The sequence below is a fragment of the Copadichromis virginalis genome, linkage group LG3 (assembly GCF_057382275.1).
Source record: "Copadichromis virginalis isolate Kocher_CV1m ecotype Utaka linkage group LG3, C_Virginalis_male_GT1.1, whole genome shotgun sequence".
Taxonomy (NCBI): domain Eukaryota; kingdom Metazoa; phylum Chordata; class Actinopteri; order Cichliformes; family Cichlidae; genus Copadichromis; species Copadichromis virginalis.
The window spans coordinates 27,555,138-27,570,563 of record NC_140620.1 but is presented as its reverse complement, the minus strand read 5'-3'; the positions used below and the strand labels follow the sequence as shown (position 1 = coordinate 27,570,563).

The 15,426-nt window shown below is 41.9% G+C and overlaps 1 protein-coding gene across 1 annotated transcript; it reads left to right on the top strand.

Annotated features, from left to right (window-relative positions):
• Positions 1-5,065: 5,065 nt before the first annotated feature.
• On the top strand, positions 5,066-7,345 carry LOC146713848 (tripartite motif-containing protein 16-like). The gene has a single exon (XM_085450503.1). It carries the CDS (start codon positions 5,171-5,173, stop codon positions 6,842-6,844), a length of 1,674 nt encoding a protein of 557 aa, XP_085306629.1. The 5' UTR covers positions 5,066-5,170; the 3' UTR covers positions 6,845-7,345.
• Positions 7,346-15,426: the final 8,081 nt, after the last annotated feature.

Genomic DNA, 15,426 nt, shown 5'->3' with positions numbered 1-15,426 from the left:
AACTGTTTACTTTGCAACACCACAAAACAAACGATAGCGTAAAATGAAACGATAGACGTTTTTATATCGTTATCCAATATATATCGTTATATCAAACAGCCCTAGTTCCGCGCATGCCCAATGTTTGTTCACATGTTCAAAGTTCAGGTTCACGAGAAACGCTCAGGCAGTGACGTGTCTAGAAAATTTTTGTTGGGGGGCCAGGTAGGGGCACAGATTTGGAGAAGGGTGGCAAAATAAATTCTACCAACCGTTAACCATAATTCAATAACCCTGTAAACCTAATAACCGAATGCGCTTTTAACTCTTATTAGAATGAGATTTTAACCACTACGGTGCAAAGTTTTTAGATACTGTGTTGATAAAGTACAAGAGATACAATCAGTAGCCTTGTAGCCCTTATATATATATATATATATATATATATATATATATATATATATATATATATATATATATATATATATATATACATGTGTGTGTGTATATATATATATATATATATATATATATACATGTGTGTGTGTGTATATATATATATATATATATATATATATATATATATATATATACATGTGTATATATATATATATATATATACATGTGTATATATATATATATATATATATATATACATGTGTGTGTATATATATATATATATATATATATATATATATATATACACATGTATATATATATATATATATACATATATACACATGTGTATATATATATATATATATACATATATACACATGTATATATATATATATACATGTGTATATATATATATATATATATACATGTATATATATATATATATACATGTGTGTATATATATATATATATACATGTGTGTATATATATATATATATACATGTATGTGTATATATATATATATACATGTGTATATATGTATATATATATATATGTATATATATATATATATATATATATATATATATATATATATATATATATATATACATGTGTATATATGTATATATATATATATGTATATATGTATATATATATATATGTGTATATATATATATATATATATATATATATATATATATATATATACATGTGTATATATGTATATATATATATATATATATATATATATATATATATATATATATATATGTATATATATATATATATGTATATATATATATATATATATATATATGTATATATATATGTATATATATATGTATATATATATATATGTGTGTGTGTGTGTGTTATATATTTTATTTTATTCCTTCCTAGTTAAATTTACCCTTTTTAATCTTCATATTTATTTACTATCTTATTCATAGCCTTTTTTTTTTCTTTAGGTCATGAGCAGTTGTGTAAGCATTTCACTGCATATCGTACTGTGTGTGACTGTGTATGTGACAAATAAAATTTGAATTTGATGTGTTTTCAGTGCTCTAGTCTGAGAATAAAAGTATATTTAAAACACATGAAGTCAATCAGTTATGTAACAGATTCATCCACTAGTCCTAACAGCATCATTTAAACGATTTCAATAGAAAATGTTTTTTAAAAAAGAGACTATTATTTTCAACACAGACCAGAATACAGGAGGGATATGAACTATAAGCCCAACCCAGTGTTTCCACAGTGAGTAAATAAATACAGTACTATATGCTGCTTAGCTAATAGACAGCTGAATTTAGTTTAAAATACACTTAATGACAAAAGATACTTGACTGTTGACTTGGTTTAGCATTAATAATCGTGGAAGTTAGACGACCTCTGGAAGATGGACTAGCTTTAGATGAAAACTGTTTTTGTGTCTCTGACGTCCTTCAGGATCTCTCTACTACATTAGGAAGATAAGCAAAAAAAGTCCAAACAATAGATGTAGAGCAGGCAATGGCACTTCCGTGCTCACAAACAATTAGAGACAGTAAGGTATAGATAATACTTACCTGAAATCAGGAGGGCTTCCAGAAGAGCTTTGGAAAGAGAGACAGAGAGAAAGTGTGTGTGTGTGTGTTTATTAGTGTATATGTGTGTGTGTGTGTGTGTGTGTGTGTGTGTGTGTGTGTGTGAGAGAAATGCAGCGATAAGTACAGGAATGGTTCTTAAAAGAGCCGTTTGTATTCGTATGAAAAAGGAACACATGGAGGTGAAGGGGACAAAGTGCTGCTCACAACAGGTGGGAAAAAAGGGAAAAACTTGTATTTTCATATAAAGAGCATGGTTATTTCCTCTCTGTGAATCGTTACCTTATCGTGGTGGAGGGGTCCCAGGGATCCCAGGGGCTATGTTGTCTGGGGGCTTTTGCCCCCTGGTAGAGTCTCCCGTGGCAAATTGGTCCTGGGTGAAGGACCAGACAAAGAGCGATTCAGAAGACCCTTATGAAGAAAACATCGAGGGAACAATTTACCCTTCCCGGGATAGGGTTATCGGGGCCCCGCCCTTGAGCCAGGCCCGGCGAGGGTGCCCAAGGGCGAGCGTCTGGTGGCTGGGCCTTAGTCCATGGGGCCCAGCCGAGCACAGCCCGAAAAGGGGACATGGGCCCATCCTCCCGCAGGCCCACCACCTGCAGGAGGCGCCATAGGGGTCAGGTGCATTGTGTGCCGGGCGGTGGCCAGGAGCGGAGGCCCTAGCGGACTAATCCCCGGCTGCCAAGACTGGCAATTGGGACATGGAATGTCACCTCTCTGGTGGGGAAGGAGCCTGAGTTAGTGCGTGAGGTTGAGAGGTACCGCTAGATATAGTCGGGCTCACCTCTATGCATGGCTTGGGCTCTGGAACCAGTCTCCTGGAGAGGGGCTGGACTCTGTCTCAGTCTGGAGTTGCCCCTGGTGAGAGGCGGCAGGCTGGGGTGGGTATTCTAATATCCCCTCGGCTTGCTGCCGGTACATTGGGGTTTTTCCCGGTGGATGAGAGGGTTTGTTCCCTGTGCATTAGGGTCGGGGAGCGGGTCCTGACTGTCATCTGCGCTTATGCGCCGAGTGGCAGTTCAGAGTACCCAGCCTTCTTAGAGTCCCTGGGTGGGGTGCTGGAAGGTGCTCCACCTGGAGACTCTGTTGTCCTGCTGGGAGACTTCAATGCTCACGTGGGTAATGACAGCGAGACCTGGAGGGGCGTGATTGGGAGGAACGGCCTCCCTGATCTGAACCCGAGTGGTATTTTGTTATTGGACTTCTGACCGGGGTGGTGGTCCCCATCTTTAAGAAAGGGGACCGGAGGGTGTGTTCCAACTACAGGGGGATCACACTCCTCAGCCTCCCTGGGAAAGTCTATGCCAGTGTGCTGGAAAGGAGAGTTCGTCCGCTAGTCGAACCTCGGATACAGGAGGAACAATGCGGTTTTTGTCCTGGTCGCGGAACACTGGACCAGCTCTTTATCCTCTCAAGGATACTTGAGGGTGCATGGGAGTTTGCCCAACCAGTCTACATGTGTTTTGTGGACTTGGAGAAGGCATTCCACCGTGTCCCTCGGGGTGTCCTGTGGGAGGTGCTGCGGGAGTATGGGGTGTCTGGCCCGTTGCTACGGGCCATTTGATCCCTATACAGCCGTTGCAAGAGCTTGGTTCGCATTGCCGGCAATAAGTCGGACTCGTTCCCGGTGGGTGATGGGCTCTGCCAGGGCTGCCCTTTGTCTCCGGTTCTGTTCATAATTTTTATGGACAGGATTTCTAGGTGCAGCCAAGTGGCGGAGGGCTTTCACTTTGGTGGCCTCAGAATCTCATCTCTGATTTTTGCGGATGATGTGGTTCTGTTGGCTTCATCGGGTGAAGGCCTCCAGTTCACACTGGAACGGTTCGCAGCCGAGTGTGAAGCAGTGGGAATGAGGATTAGCACCTCCAAATCCGAGGTCATGGTTCTCAGCCGGAAAAGGGTGGAGTGCCCATTCCGGGTTCTGACCCAAGTGGAGGAGTTCAAGTATCTCGGCGTCTTGTTCGCGAGTGGTGGGAGAAGGGAGCTGGAGATCAACAGACAGATTGGTGCGGTGACAGTGATGCGGACGCTGCACCGGTCCATCGTGGTGAAGAGGGAGCTGAGTGTAAAAGCAAAGCTCTCAATTTACCGGTCGATCTACGTCCCTACCCTCACCTATGGCCACGAGCGGTGGGTAGTGACCGAAAGAACGAGATCGCGGATACAAGCGGCGGAAATGAGCTTCCTCCGAAGGGTGGCTGGCCTCTCCCTTAGAGATAGGGTGAGAAGTTCGGCCATCCGGGAGGGGCCCAGAGTAGAGCCGCTGCTCCTCCACATCGAAAGGAACCAGCTGAGGTGGTTCGGGCATCTGACAAGGATGCCACCTGGGGTTGGTGTTACGGGCATGTCTCACCAGGAGGAGGCCCCGGGGCAGACCCAGGACACGCTGGAGAGATTATATCTCTTGGCTGGCCTGGGAACGCCTTGGTGTTCCCCCGGATAAGCTGGAGGGAGGTGGCTGGGGAGAGGGAGGTCTGGGCTTTTCTGCTTAGGCTGCTGCCCCCACAACCCGGCCCTGGATAAAGCGAATGAAGATGGTTGGGTTATTTCTGTTGCCGCAGTGATTATAAATGCAAAAACAAAACAAAATGCAAGATTCTTTGGAGTTATTAACTTTCTGCAGTAATATCTGTAATTATATGTTCAGACTTTAGACTGTTCAAAGCAATGCAGTTTACATATTTGTTGTTGGCATTTATCTAGCTCTCATCTTGTTACAGAGAGCTATATGCTTTAATTAATGCAACAGCCTCTACTGTTCTGACAGTTACAGGTTTAGAATCTGGTCATGTGAATATAAACATGAGACATGTATGTCCAATGTTCATTAACGATGGATTTTTTAATTCATTTATATAAAAGAAAGGTTAACAAGCGTAAAAGTTGATGTGAGCAGTAATTAAAAAAGGGTTAAAAACACAGTTTCGCTCTCTTAACTGCTCCTCTTCCTGGAGTGAAGCACAGCCTGATAACCCTCCCTCTTCTTCCTGATCTTTAACACAGCACCTCCTCTCTGTCCACATGTTTTCTCATTCCTTCACCTTCAGATCTACAGTTTGAAGATGGGTGTAACCAACATGTGGTGACATGTAAGAGCTGACAGGCTCCATTCACTGCAGAAACATGTTGTTGAGATCAGAGCTCAGACTAGTTTCAGTTATAAGGAAGAGAAACTCACACAGTCACTGACACTGAGAGGAGAAATGGCGCAGAAAGGAGTTCAGCTGGACCGAGAAACCTTCTCTTGTTCCATCTGTTTGGATCTACTGAAGGATCCAGTGACTACAACCTGTGGACACAGCTACTGCAGGAACTGTATTAAAACCCACTTTGATGAAGAGGACAGGAAGGGAATTCACAGCTGCCCTCAGTGCAGGAAGACGTTCACACTGAGGCCTGTCCTGGAGAAAAACACCATGTTAGCAGCTTTAGTGGAGCAGCTGAAGAAGACTGGACTCCAAGCTGCTCCAGCTGATCACTGCTATGCTGGACCTGAAGATGTGGCCTGTGATGTCTGCACTGGGAGGAAGCGGAAAGCCATGAGGTCCTGTTTATCTTGTCCAGCCTCTTACTGTGAGAAACACCTTGAACCTCACTATGATGCAGCTCCATTAAAGAAACACAAGTTGGTGGCCCCCTCCAAGAAGCTCCAGGAGAACATCTGCTCTCGCCATGATGAGGTGATGAAGATTTTCTGTCGTACTGATCAGCAGAGTATCTGTTATCTCTGCACAATTGATGAACATAAAGGCCATGAAACAGTCCCAGCTGCAGCAGAAAGGACTGAGAAGCAGAAAGAGCTCGAGGTGAGACGACTAAACATCCAGCAGAGAATCCAGGAGCGAGAGAAAGATGTGAAGCTGCTTCAACAGGAGGTGGAGGCCATCAATGGCTCTGCTGATAAAGCAGTGGAGGACAGTGAGAAGATGTTCACTGAGCTGATCCGGCTCATCCAGAAAAGAAGATCCAATATGAAGAAGAAGGTCAGGTCCCAGCAGGAAACTGAAGTGAGTCGAGTCAAAGAGCTTCAGGAGAAGCTGGAGCAGAAGATCGCTGAGCTGAAGAGGAAAGACGGCGAGCTGGAGCAGCTCTCACACACAGAGGATCACAACCAGTTTCTACACAACTACCCCTCACTGTCAGCACTCAGTGAGTCTACACACTCATCCAGCATCAATATTCATCCTCTGAGCTACTTTGAGGATGTGACAGCAGCTGTGTCAGAGACCAGAGATAAACTACAGGACATTCTGAGAAAGGAATGGACAAACATCTCACTGACAGTCACTGAAGTGGATGTTTTACTGTCACCAGCAGAGCCAAAGACCAGAGCTGGATTCTTAAAATATTCACATGAAATCACACTGGATCCAAACACAGCAAACGCATATCTACTGTTATCCAAGGGGAACAGAAAAGTAACATTTATGAAACAACAACAGTCTTATTCTGATCATCCAGACAGATTCACTGGATGTGTACAGGTCCTGAGTAGAGAGAGTCTGACTGGACGTTGTTACTGGGAGGTGGAGTGGAGAGGTAGAGGAGTTGGTCTCGCAGTCACATACAAGAATATCAGCAGAGCAGGGAGCCTCAATGAATGTGGATTTGGATACAATGGCAAATCTTGGGAATTAGATTGTGGCACAAACAGTTATAAATTTTGGCACAACAAAGTCCAAACTGACCTCTTAGGTCCTCAGTCCTCCAGAGTAGGAGTGTACCTGGATCACAGAGCAGGTATTCTGTCTTTCTACAGCATCTCTGAAACCATGACTCTCATCCACAGAGTCCAGACCACATTCACTCAGCCGCTCTATGCTGGACTTTGGCTTTATGGAGATGGAGACACTGCAAAGTTGATTAAAGTCAAATAGAGAAGACAGGTTCATGTTGATCCCTGACCATTATATGTACTTGTGTAGTTTCTAAATGAGGCTTTACATTTTAGAAGCTGAGAAGTTCAGTGGTCCATTGATGTGTGAAAATAATATTGCACTGATTCAAACTGTACTTACATTTATATACCTTACATCAATATAAATCTGAATTTGTTCTTATGGCTGATAATCATGTGAGTTTAAATGATACTACTCTTCATATTCAGCATGTTTGAAATCTGTCATCAGTCTGGTTAGTGGTTTTATTCTGTAGTTGCTGTAGTGGGTTGTCAAATGCAAAAATATATTAGAGCTGCAGTGATTCATCAGTTAGTCAATGATTAGAGAATTTATTGTTTTATCATTATTTTAGTCACATTTAAAGCTGGTTCCAGTTTCTGAAATGTGAAGATTGTTGATTTTTCTTTTCGATCATATATGACTGTAAACTTAATGTCTTTGAGGTTTGAACTTTTAAAAATATAACAAAAAATTGAATCTTTGAGGTTTTTGATATTATTATTATTATTATTATTACTATAGCTAGAGTGATGACGTTTAATCTCATTCTTCAGATGAAATGCTTGATGACACTCGATCATTTATACATTGAAATATAAAAGCTAAATAACACACAGGCCTGTATATTGTGGAGGATTGACATGTTTCTTTGCCCTGAGCTGTGTCTGGCAGGCAGAGCATCTCCACAAATCTGATGCTTCTGATTTGGAGAAAATGAGCTGAGGGAGACACCTGGTGGACAAACAAAGACATGACAGGAAGAAAGACTAAAGTGCAGAGTGGAGACAAACAGCAGGAAATACACATTGTCATTCTTCAGAAAAACACAGACACAGAGAGGAGAAAATACTACAGATAAAAACAACAATCAATATGTAAATGTATCATATTCAAGCACCTCATTTGAATTGTTTTCTTCCCACATACATACTTAATGGAACAAAAAGGACATCCATTGTAATGTTTTTGGTTATCATACAAAGAATTTCTGGACAAATTCAAAAATATCCATAAAACCCAAAAAATCAGAATACAGGATTCACGAGACAAGCGTCTCAAAATAAGTTGGACAATGCTCCCAACTGCGCAAAGGTTGGAGTGACATGTTTAGATGTCCACATGATGTGAACTGGTCATGGACCAACAGACCCAATATAGACGTGAAGCTCATGTCTATTTTGGGTCTGTTGGGGGAAAACTCTGTAAAAAACCCAGGAGAAATAAAGACACAATGAGACAGAATTACTTTTGATGCTTTAACGTGCACACGGGTAAGCTGTTAAAAACAACTCACACCGTGAATAGAGGCTTGGCACTTTTTATAGGAAAGACAGTGAGAACAGGATAAGAAAATAATAAACAGATAAAATAAACAACTCCATATGTGGCGCTAATCTCGTCAGCAGAGAGCTGGGAGAAAGCTGTGAGAGATAAAACAATCTAAAACAATATGTCCCAAAACAATATGTCTTTGCTGGGAAAGTCTAAAAGGATAATTCTAAACTAATCTAACCATAGACAAAGGGCAGAGAAAAGGCATCTTTGTACATTTAAAAGAAGGTAAAGAAACATAGAATCATTTTCCACTAACACGGTCCTAATGTAGTCGGGGGTCTATCCAATGTTTTGTGGGATGTTGATTCTTATTAGCAGACTGTGGCAGAGTGTGCTTTGTAGCTCAGCTTCAGTGGAGGGGGTGGAGCAATGGGTTCAGGGTGTGGTGTCAAGGGAGGCTGGTTGTCACAGCCAGCAAGCATCATCTAAGCATACCTTCCCTGTTTAAGTAGCTGCTGTGGCTGGAGGAGACAAATGAGCTGAGGGTGAAGCAGCTGGACAAGCAGCACAAGAGTGAGTGTCAGGGGGAGTGTAAAAAGACCACGGCCTCTCTATGTGAGGATCTAAACGTATTCTACGCTAGATTCGACACAGCGAACACCATGAGACCGGACAGTGTGCGCACCGCGGATGACGTCAGTGCGCACACTGTGTCTGAGGAGGATGTGCGGAAGTGCTTCAGGAAGGTGAACGCACGCAAAGCTACTGGTCCGGACGGGATTCCCGGCCGCGTCCTCAGGTCATGCGCGGCTCAGCTGGCTGGAGTGTTCACGCACATCTTCAACCTTTCCCTCTCTCTGTCTGTAGTCCCAGCCTGCTTCAAAATGGCCACCATCGTCCCTGTACCCAAATCCTCCACCATCTCCTCATTGAACGACTGGCGACCTGTAGCCCTGACCCCCATCGTAAGCAAATGCTTCGAGAAGCTGGTCAGGGACTTCATCTGCTCTGCACTACCCGACTCACTGGACCCTCTACAGTTTGCATACCGCCACAACAGGTCCACTGATGATGCCATAGCCCTGACACTACACACTGCCCTGTCACACCTGGAGAAGAGAGACACGTATGTGAGGATGCTGTTTGTAGATTACAGCTCAGCATTCAATACCATCGTTCCCTCGAAGCTGGACAGGAAACTGCAGGATCTAGGACTGAGCAGCTCCCTCTGCAGCTGGATCCTTAGCTTCCTGTCTGACAGACGCCAGGTGGTCAGACTGGGCAGCATCACCTCATCCCCCATCACACTGAACACTGGTGCTCCACAGGGGTGTGTACTGAGCCCTCTCCTGTACTCACTCTACACCTACGACTCCACAGCCACTAACAACTCCAACATCATTGTGAAGTTTGCGGACGACACTACAGTGGTGGGTCTTATCACCAACGGTGATGAGACGGCTTACAGGGAGGAGGTCAGCGCCCTGACCCACTGGTGTCAAGACAACCATCTCACCCTCAACGTCGCAAAGACAAAGGAGTTGATAGTGGACTTCCGGAGGTGCAGAGAAGTACACACCCCCATCACCATCAACGGCGCTGCTGTGGAGAGAGTGAGCAGCTTCCGGTTCCTTGGTGTACATCTGGCTGAGGATCTTACGTGGTCAGTACACACAAACAAAACAGTGAAGAAGGCGCAGCAGCGCCTCTTCTTTCTCAGGAGACTGAAAAGATTCGGCATGAGCCCCCGCATCCTCAGGACCTTCTATCACTGTGCCATTGAGAGCATCCTCACTGGATGCATCACCACCTGGTATGGCAACAGCACCGCCTACAACTGCAAAGCTCTCCAGCGAGTAGTGCGGTGCTCTGAACGGATAATTGGAGGTGAGCTTCCCTCCCTCCAAGACATCTACAGGAAGCGCTGCCTGAGGAAAGCGGGGAGGATCATCAAGGACTCCAGTCACCCCAGCCATAAACTGTTCAGACTACTTCCATCAGGAAGGAGGTTCTGCAGCATCCGGTCCCGAACCAGCAGACTGAGAGACAGCTTTTTCCATCAGGCCATCAGACTGCTGAACACATCATAGACACCTCAGCTTCACTACTGGAACTTCAACATTATGCACTCCACACTGTATATAAATGCCACTTGTTTTGCACATATTCAACTCTGTATATTTTATATATTTTATTATTATTATTATTATTATTATTAATTTTTTTTTTTTTTTTTACTATTTAATTTGTAAAAATGTGTATACACACACACACACACACACACACACACACACACACACACACACACGCAGGAAAATATTTAGTATACACATCCAGAAATGCATACACTATTATATATTGTACATATATTTATTAGTTTCAGGTTGGCCATTCTTGTATTTTGCTCGTTTGTGTTGTTGTGTTTGCACATCTCTGTTGCTTGTGGGGCTCGCACACAAGAATTTCACTCGCATGTGCTGTGCCAGTGTGCCTGCACATGTGATGTGACAATAAAAGTGATTTGATTTGATTTGAAAACACAACTGTGGTAGTGCCAGCAGAGTGCTGGGCAAAATATAAAGCATCCCACATCTGAGTCATGCCGGGTCCTTTACACAGTTTAAGAGTACTTCCCTTATGTTTGAAGTTTCAATAAGTGAATCAAAAATGAGATTCATGGTATGATCCACGATTTCTGAAACGGGCTTCCAGCCTTACGTTTCCAGTTTGAATTAACAACACATTCTCTGAATGGCCTTCACCAGCTTCCAGCTGAAGCAGAATAAAGTGTAACACAACTGATGATAATTCCCTACACATGGTCAGAAACTTTTAGTGTGGGAAGCATAAAATGTAACCCTTTAGCATTCTGCTCAACCAATTGGTAAGGTACATTTTCAGGCCCTATATCTAACTGGGGCTTTCACTGAAATTGATCTACCTTATTGAGTCTTTTCTACTGTTACGGATTCAAATATTGGGGATGGATACAAGAGGAAAAACCACAATAACAACACTGGTCCAGCCGGGTTGAGTCAAACGATGATTTTAATGATCACACGCGTGGGAGATGGACACCGTACGCAGACAGCATCAGATCTCAAAATGGTGGAGCATTGATCAAACTCTTATAGCCTCTAGTGGCCCCCACCTTATCATAAAAGCCTAAACATTCACATTCTTTCTCTCACACGGCGCCTAAGCTACGACCTTGGCTCCCTGTTTATCTGCTCCTGCTGAGATGGGGCAGAAAACCTCTCCAGCATGTTCTGTTCTCTTTTAATCAGACAAATAAGGCGATAACTTTCTGCGAACAGTATTTCTTATAACTCAGCAGTATAATGCATCATAAAACAATATCATTCATTCACAATAAATCAGCAGTCTAATGTAATGCAAATCAGTCTAACAAATGTAATAGTTATTACCTTCTTCTAATTCAGGAGAATAATGCAAACTAAAACTACATAATAATTCACAATCTTTAATTAAGGGTCTAACATGGCATAAAATAATATTATAATCCCACACTACCAATTGGTTTACATCTGTAATGCCAAAAAAATCCACCAGAAGGCACTGTGAATGTGAACTGTTGGCTCTTCTTATATCTCTCCTAACCAAGAAGTCAGAAACAAAAAAACATCCAACATATTTTGAGTGTTTTTGATGAAACTAAGGTAGGAAGATATAATTTTTTGATACATGGTAGTGTTAGAGGACTTACTAAAAAGATGTATGTCACTTGACAGCATTAATAAGCATGACAGCATTGAACGACTGGCGACCTGTAGCCCTGACCCCCATCGTAAATGCTTCGAAAAGCTGGTCAGGAACTTCGTTTGCTCTTCACTACCTGACTCACTGGACCCTCTACAATTTGCATACCGCCACAACAGGTCCACTGATGAGTGGGGCTTTAAATTGTTCTGCCAAGCAAGTTCATCTGGCATCATCCATGACTTGCTGCTGTATCAAGGGGGATCTACATTCTTCAATTCTCCCCCCAGTGAAAAGGAACAGAAGCTACCTCTAAGGGGCCAAAGTTGTAAAAAACACTATGCAAACCCATAAAAGAACCTCTTCACAAGTTTCAGCTTGGTGCAGAACTTGCACACCTGTCAGGTGCATTGGCACTGTATGACCAAACTGCACTGGTGGAGCTCCCCCGATAGCAGAAAAACCATGCTTCCCACACTAAAACCAAAAACCTGATGAAGAAGGGCCATGGAGCTTGTTATTACAGGCTCTGATAAAGGTCTGATTGCAATGAAATGGTTTGAAAAGAGATGTGTCAACCTCCTAAACAATGCCTGTGGTTCATTCGTCAAACGGTGGAGCAAAGAGTCCAATGCAAAGATTACCATTCCATGCCCATCACTCATCCCTGTATATAATTAGCATATAAGAGGAATTAAGCTTTCTGATATGATATTACACGAGTTATAAGTTACGGAGATAGCATATTCCACTGTTCAGATACATCCTTGACTTGAATACCTGGTCTACAAGAGGAACTGTGCCCTACTGGATCAGAAACCGATGGCTCTCAAAAGGTTTCCACCTGGCTGTGTGAACCAAGTTAACAAGCCAGCATCTAGAGTTGGACAACCATGATCCAGCTCTCCAGGACCACAGAATAAATGCTACACCATAGACCAAAACCACAAGCAGATGTGCTTGATTTGCACTGTTTTTATTTTTAATTTTTGAAACAAAAATGATTTTGCACTGTAGCATTCAATCAGAAGTGGTCTGAATGTGATAATTTTGTGCTGTTGCACACTTGTCACATTTGCAGATTAAAAAACATGTATTTTGTTGTTTGATGTAATACTTTCCTTTGATGGGATGAAAGCCAGCAATGGTCACTGGCATGCTACTAGAAATAAACTGTATCCCTGGATACAGGGATACAGTTTATTGTGCCCTGGATAGTTTGTTATTAATTTAATTATAATTATAATTAGATTTTTTCAACTGTATTATCTAATGTACTTGTATTTGCATGACGTTTCATACTTTTACCAGTGACTTTTCAAGCATTTGGTAGAGATCAATATTTTAAAAACTACAGGGTCTATTGAAAAAAAAATATTGATTGTGGTTATTACTCACCCAAGTCAATAAGAAATACAAACAAAATATTTTTCCCTTGCTTTTTTCTTGGTGTGGACGTCAAAGGGCGTGCACTGCTTATTGTTTTGGTGTGATGGAAATAAAATAAGAAGATGTGTTAACATTCACATTCTGATCATTTGCGTCTCATAGCGATCGTGGAAAACACATGACATAAATGATATCATGACTACTCACTCAGTGGGTTTGGGCAGTGTGAATAAGCTTCACATTGCTGCAGGGGAATCAACAGATGTAACGCTGCCACTACAGGAGGTGAAACACTGTCTAAAAAAAGGCTGATGTACAAAAGTAAAACAGCTGTGGGATTTATACAGGTGGAATTTAGTGAATGAATCTGAGCACCATCAGCTTAACTCAAATTCATCTCTGCTACACTTAATGTAACCGAACTCTGAGCATGAAATCCATCACAGTGCAGCAAACTAACCTGTTTATTCTGCACTAACATGCAACCTTTAAATAAAAAAGTTAATCTACCTCAGTAAGGCCAATCACGGCAATTAATTTACCAAAGGAACAACAATTACAGATTCATTAACGCACAACTTAATCACATAAAACAACAAGTTACAACTGCAATGCTCTGCAGCAGCTCCGAATATCTGCTCTGCATGGTAAGCATATGGCCACTGATGCAAAGTTCCTTTGGGTGCACTTGATTCTTACCTCTAGACATCCCAAGGAGGGCAGGGAAATCTGATGCCTCTGTTATGTATGAGACTTGTGGTACTGAGAAAGTCCAGTAACTCCAGCCGTACTTATCATGTCAGCTTAAGGATTTATTGCTTCCACTTAACGACGTAGCAATCTCTTCTCCAAATCTTTGTCGCTGGCATTATCGGATAAGGGCGAGCTCAACTTCCAGAAGATCTTCTGTGGATAGACCACACATTTGTGTTATCGTTACCTTTTCTTTTGTACATCTTTTACAGGTACGATTATTTGACTTAGGATGACCGTTTCCTTTTTTTTTTTACATCCTATTCCACAAAGGATTGTTTTCATTTTAAGGAACCAAGCAACAGCAACCTCGAGCCTCTTCCACTCTGAGAAGTACGCTATCAATCAACACATAGCATCAGAAAAGGCTTGTACTTTAGTAACATTTACTGTGGACTCACCTTTGACTTCAGGGTCATCTGGTTCTAAGGAGCTTTCCATTACATTGGTAGGCCAATCAGTTTTTGGCTTCTGAAGGATCTTTGGTCCTTCGATTCAGTGACTGTTATGATAAACGTTCCTGGCCTTGAACCCTCTTGTAGCATCATTTGCTGGATTTTCCGTTGAGCCAACAACTAAACAGTCACAATGGACACAATAAATGAGGCTATTTGCCACAAAGGTAAGGAAATGTTTATCTTTATTCATTATATATTTGAGTAAATTCCCAATACGTGTCCTTACATCTGCAGCAAAAGCAAGAAAACAATCACAATCAAAGCTCTGTCTCCCTTAGTTCTCAGCCTAGTATGCTGTATAACAAGTAGGCCCTGATCACATGACCTCAGGGACCAGCTAGGGATAGAAGGTCAATGATATAAAATGATGCTTGTGCATTAACAGCTTTAAAAGTCAGAACTAGAATCTTAAAATGGACTCTGAATTCAATGTAGCTGTATTAGCAATGGTGTCACATGCAAGTACTTAGAAGATTTGGTCAGGGGCCTTGCTGCAGCGTTTGAAACCACCCGCAGACATTTAGGCAAAGTTTTTGAAATCTACGAAAGCCACACTGAAACGACAAACATCAAGAATGCTTCATTTGTCCAAAGCTGTTGTGAGCTGCTTAGCCACAACCAGGGTTGGACTGGCCATCATTTTTCGTTTTTATAGGCCGATGGGGTTTAATTTCTTTTCTTTTTTTAACGGTATAAATGAATGGTGGTGGATTGGGCAGTTGGTCATGATCGATTCTGGGCTGGACCAATTACAGCCAAGGAGGTCGAACTGAGGGTTTTTTTTGCTGCTGTTTACATAAAAATGCAGCCAAGGCATTTTTTTAAATAAACATTTCAAACTATTTACAGAACAATCAGCTGTTATGCATCAAATTTGATGCCACAAAAATTATTTGTGCCACTGCAAAAAAAAAAAGATTCTGTCCACTATAAGATAAAGGAGAACAGCCTGATACCTGCAGG

Excerpts from the sequence above, each read along its gene's own strand:
- LOC146713848 (XM_085450503.1), top strand. The coding sequence starts at position 5,171 with ATGGCGCAGAAAGGAGTTCAGCTGGACCGAGAAACCTTCTCTTGTTCC.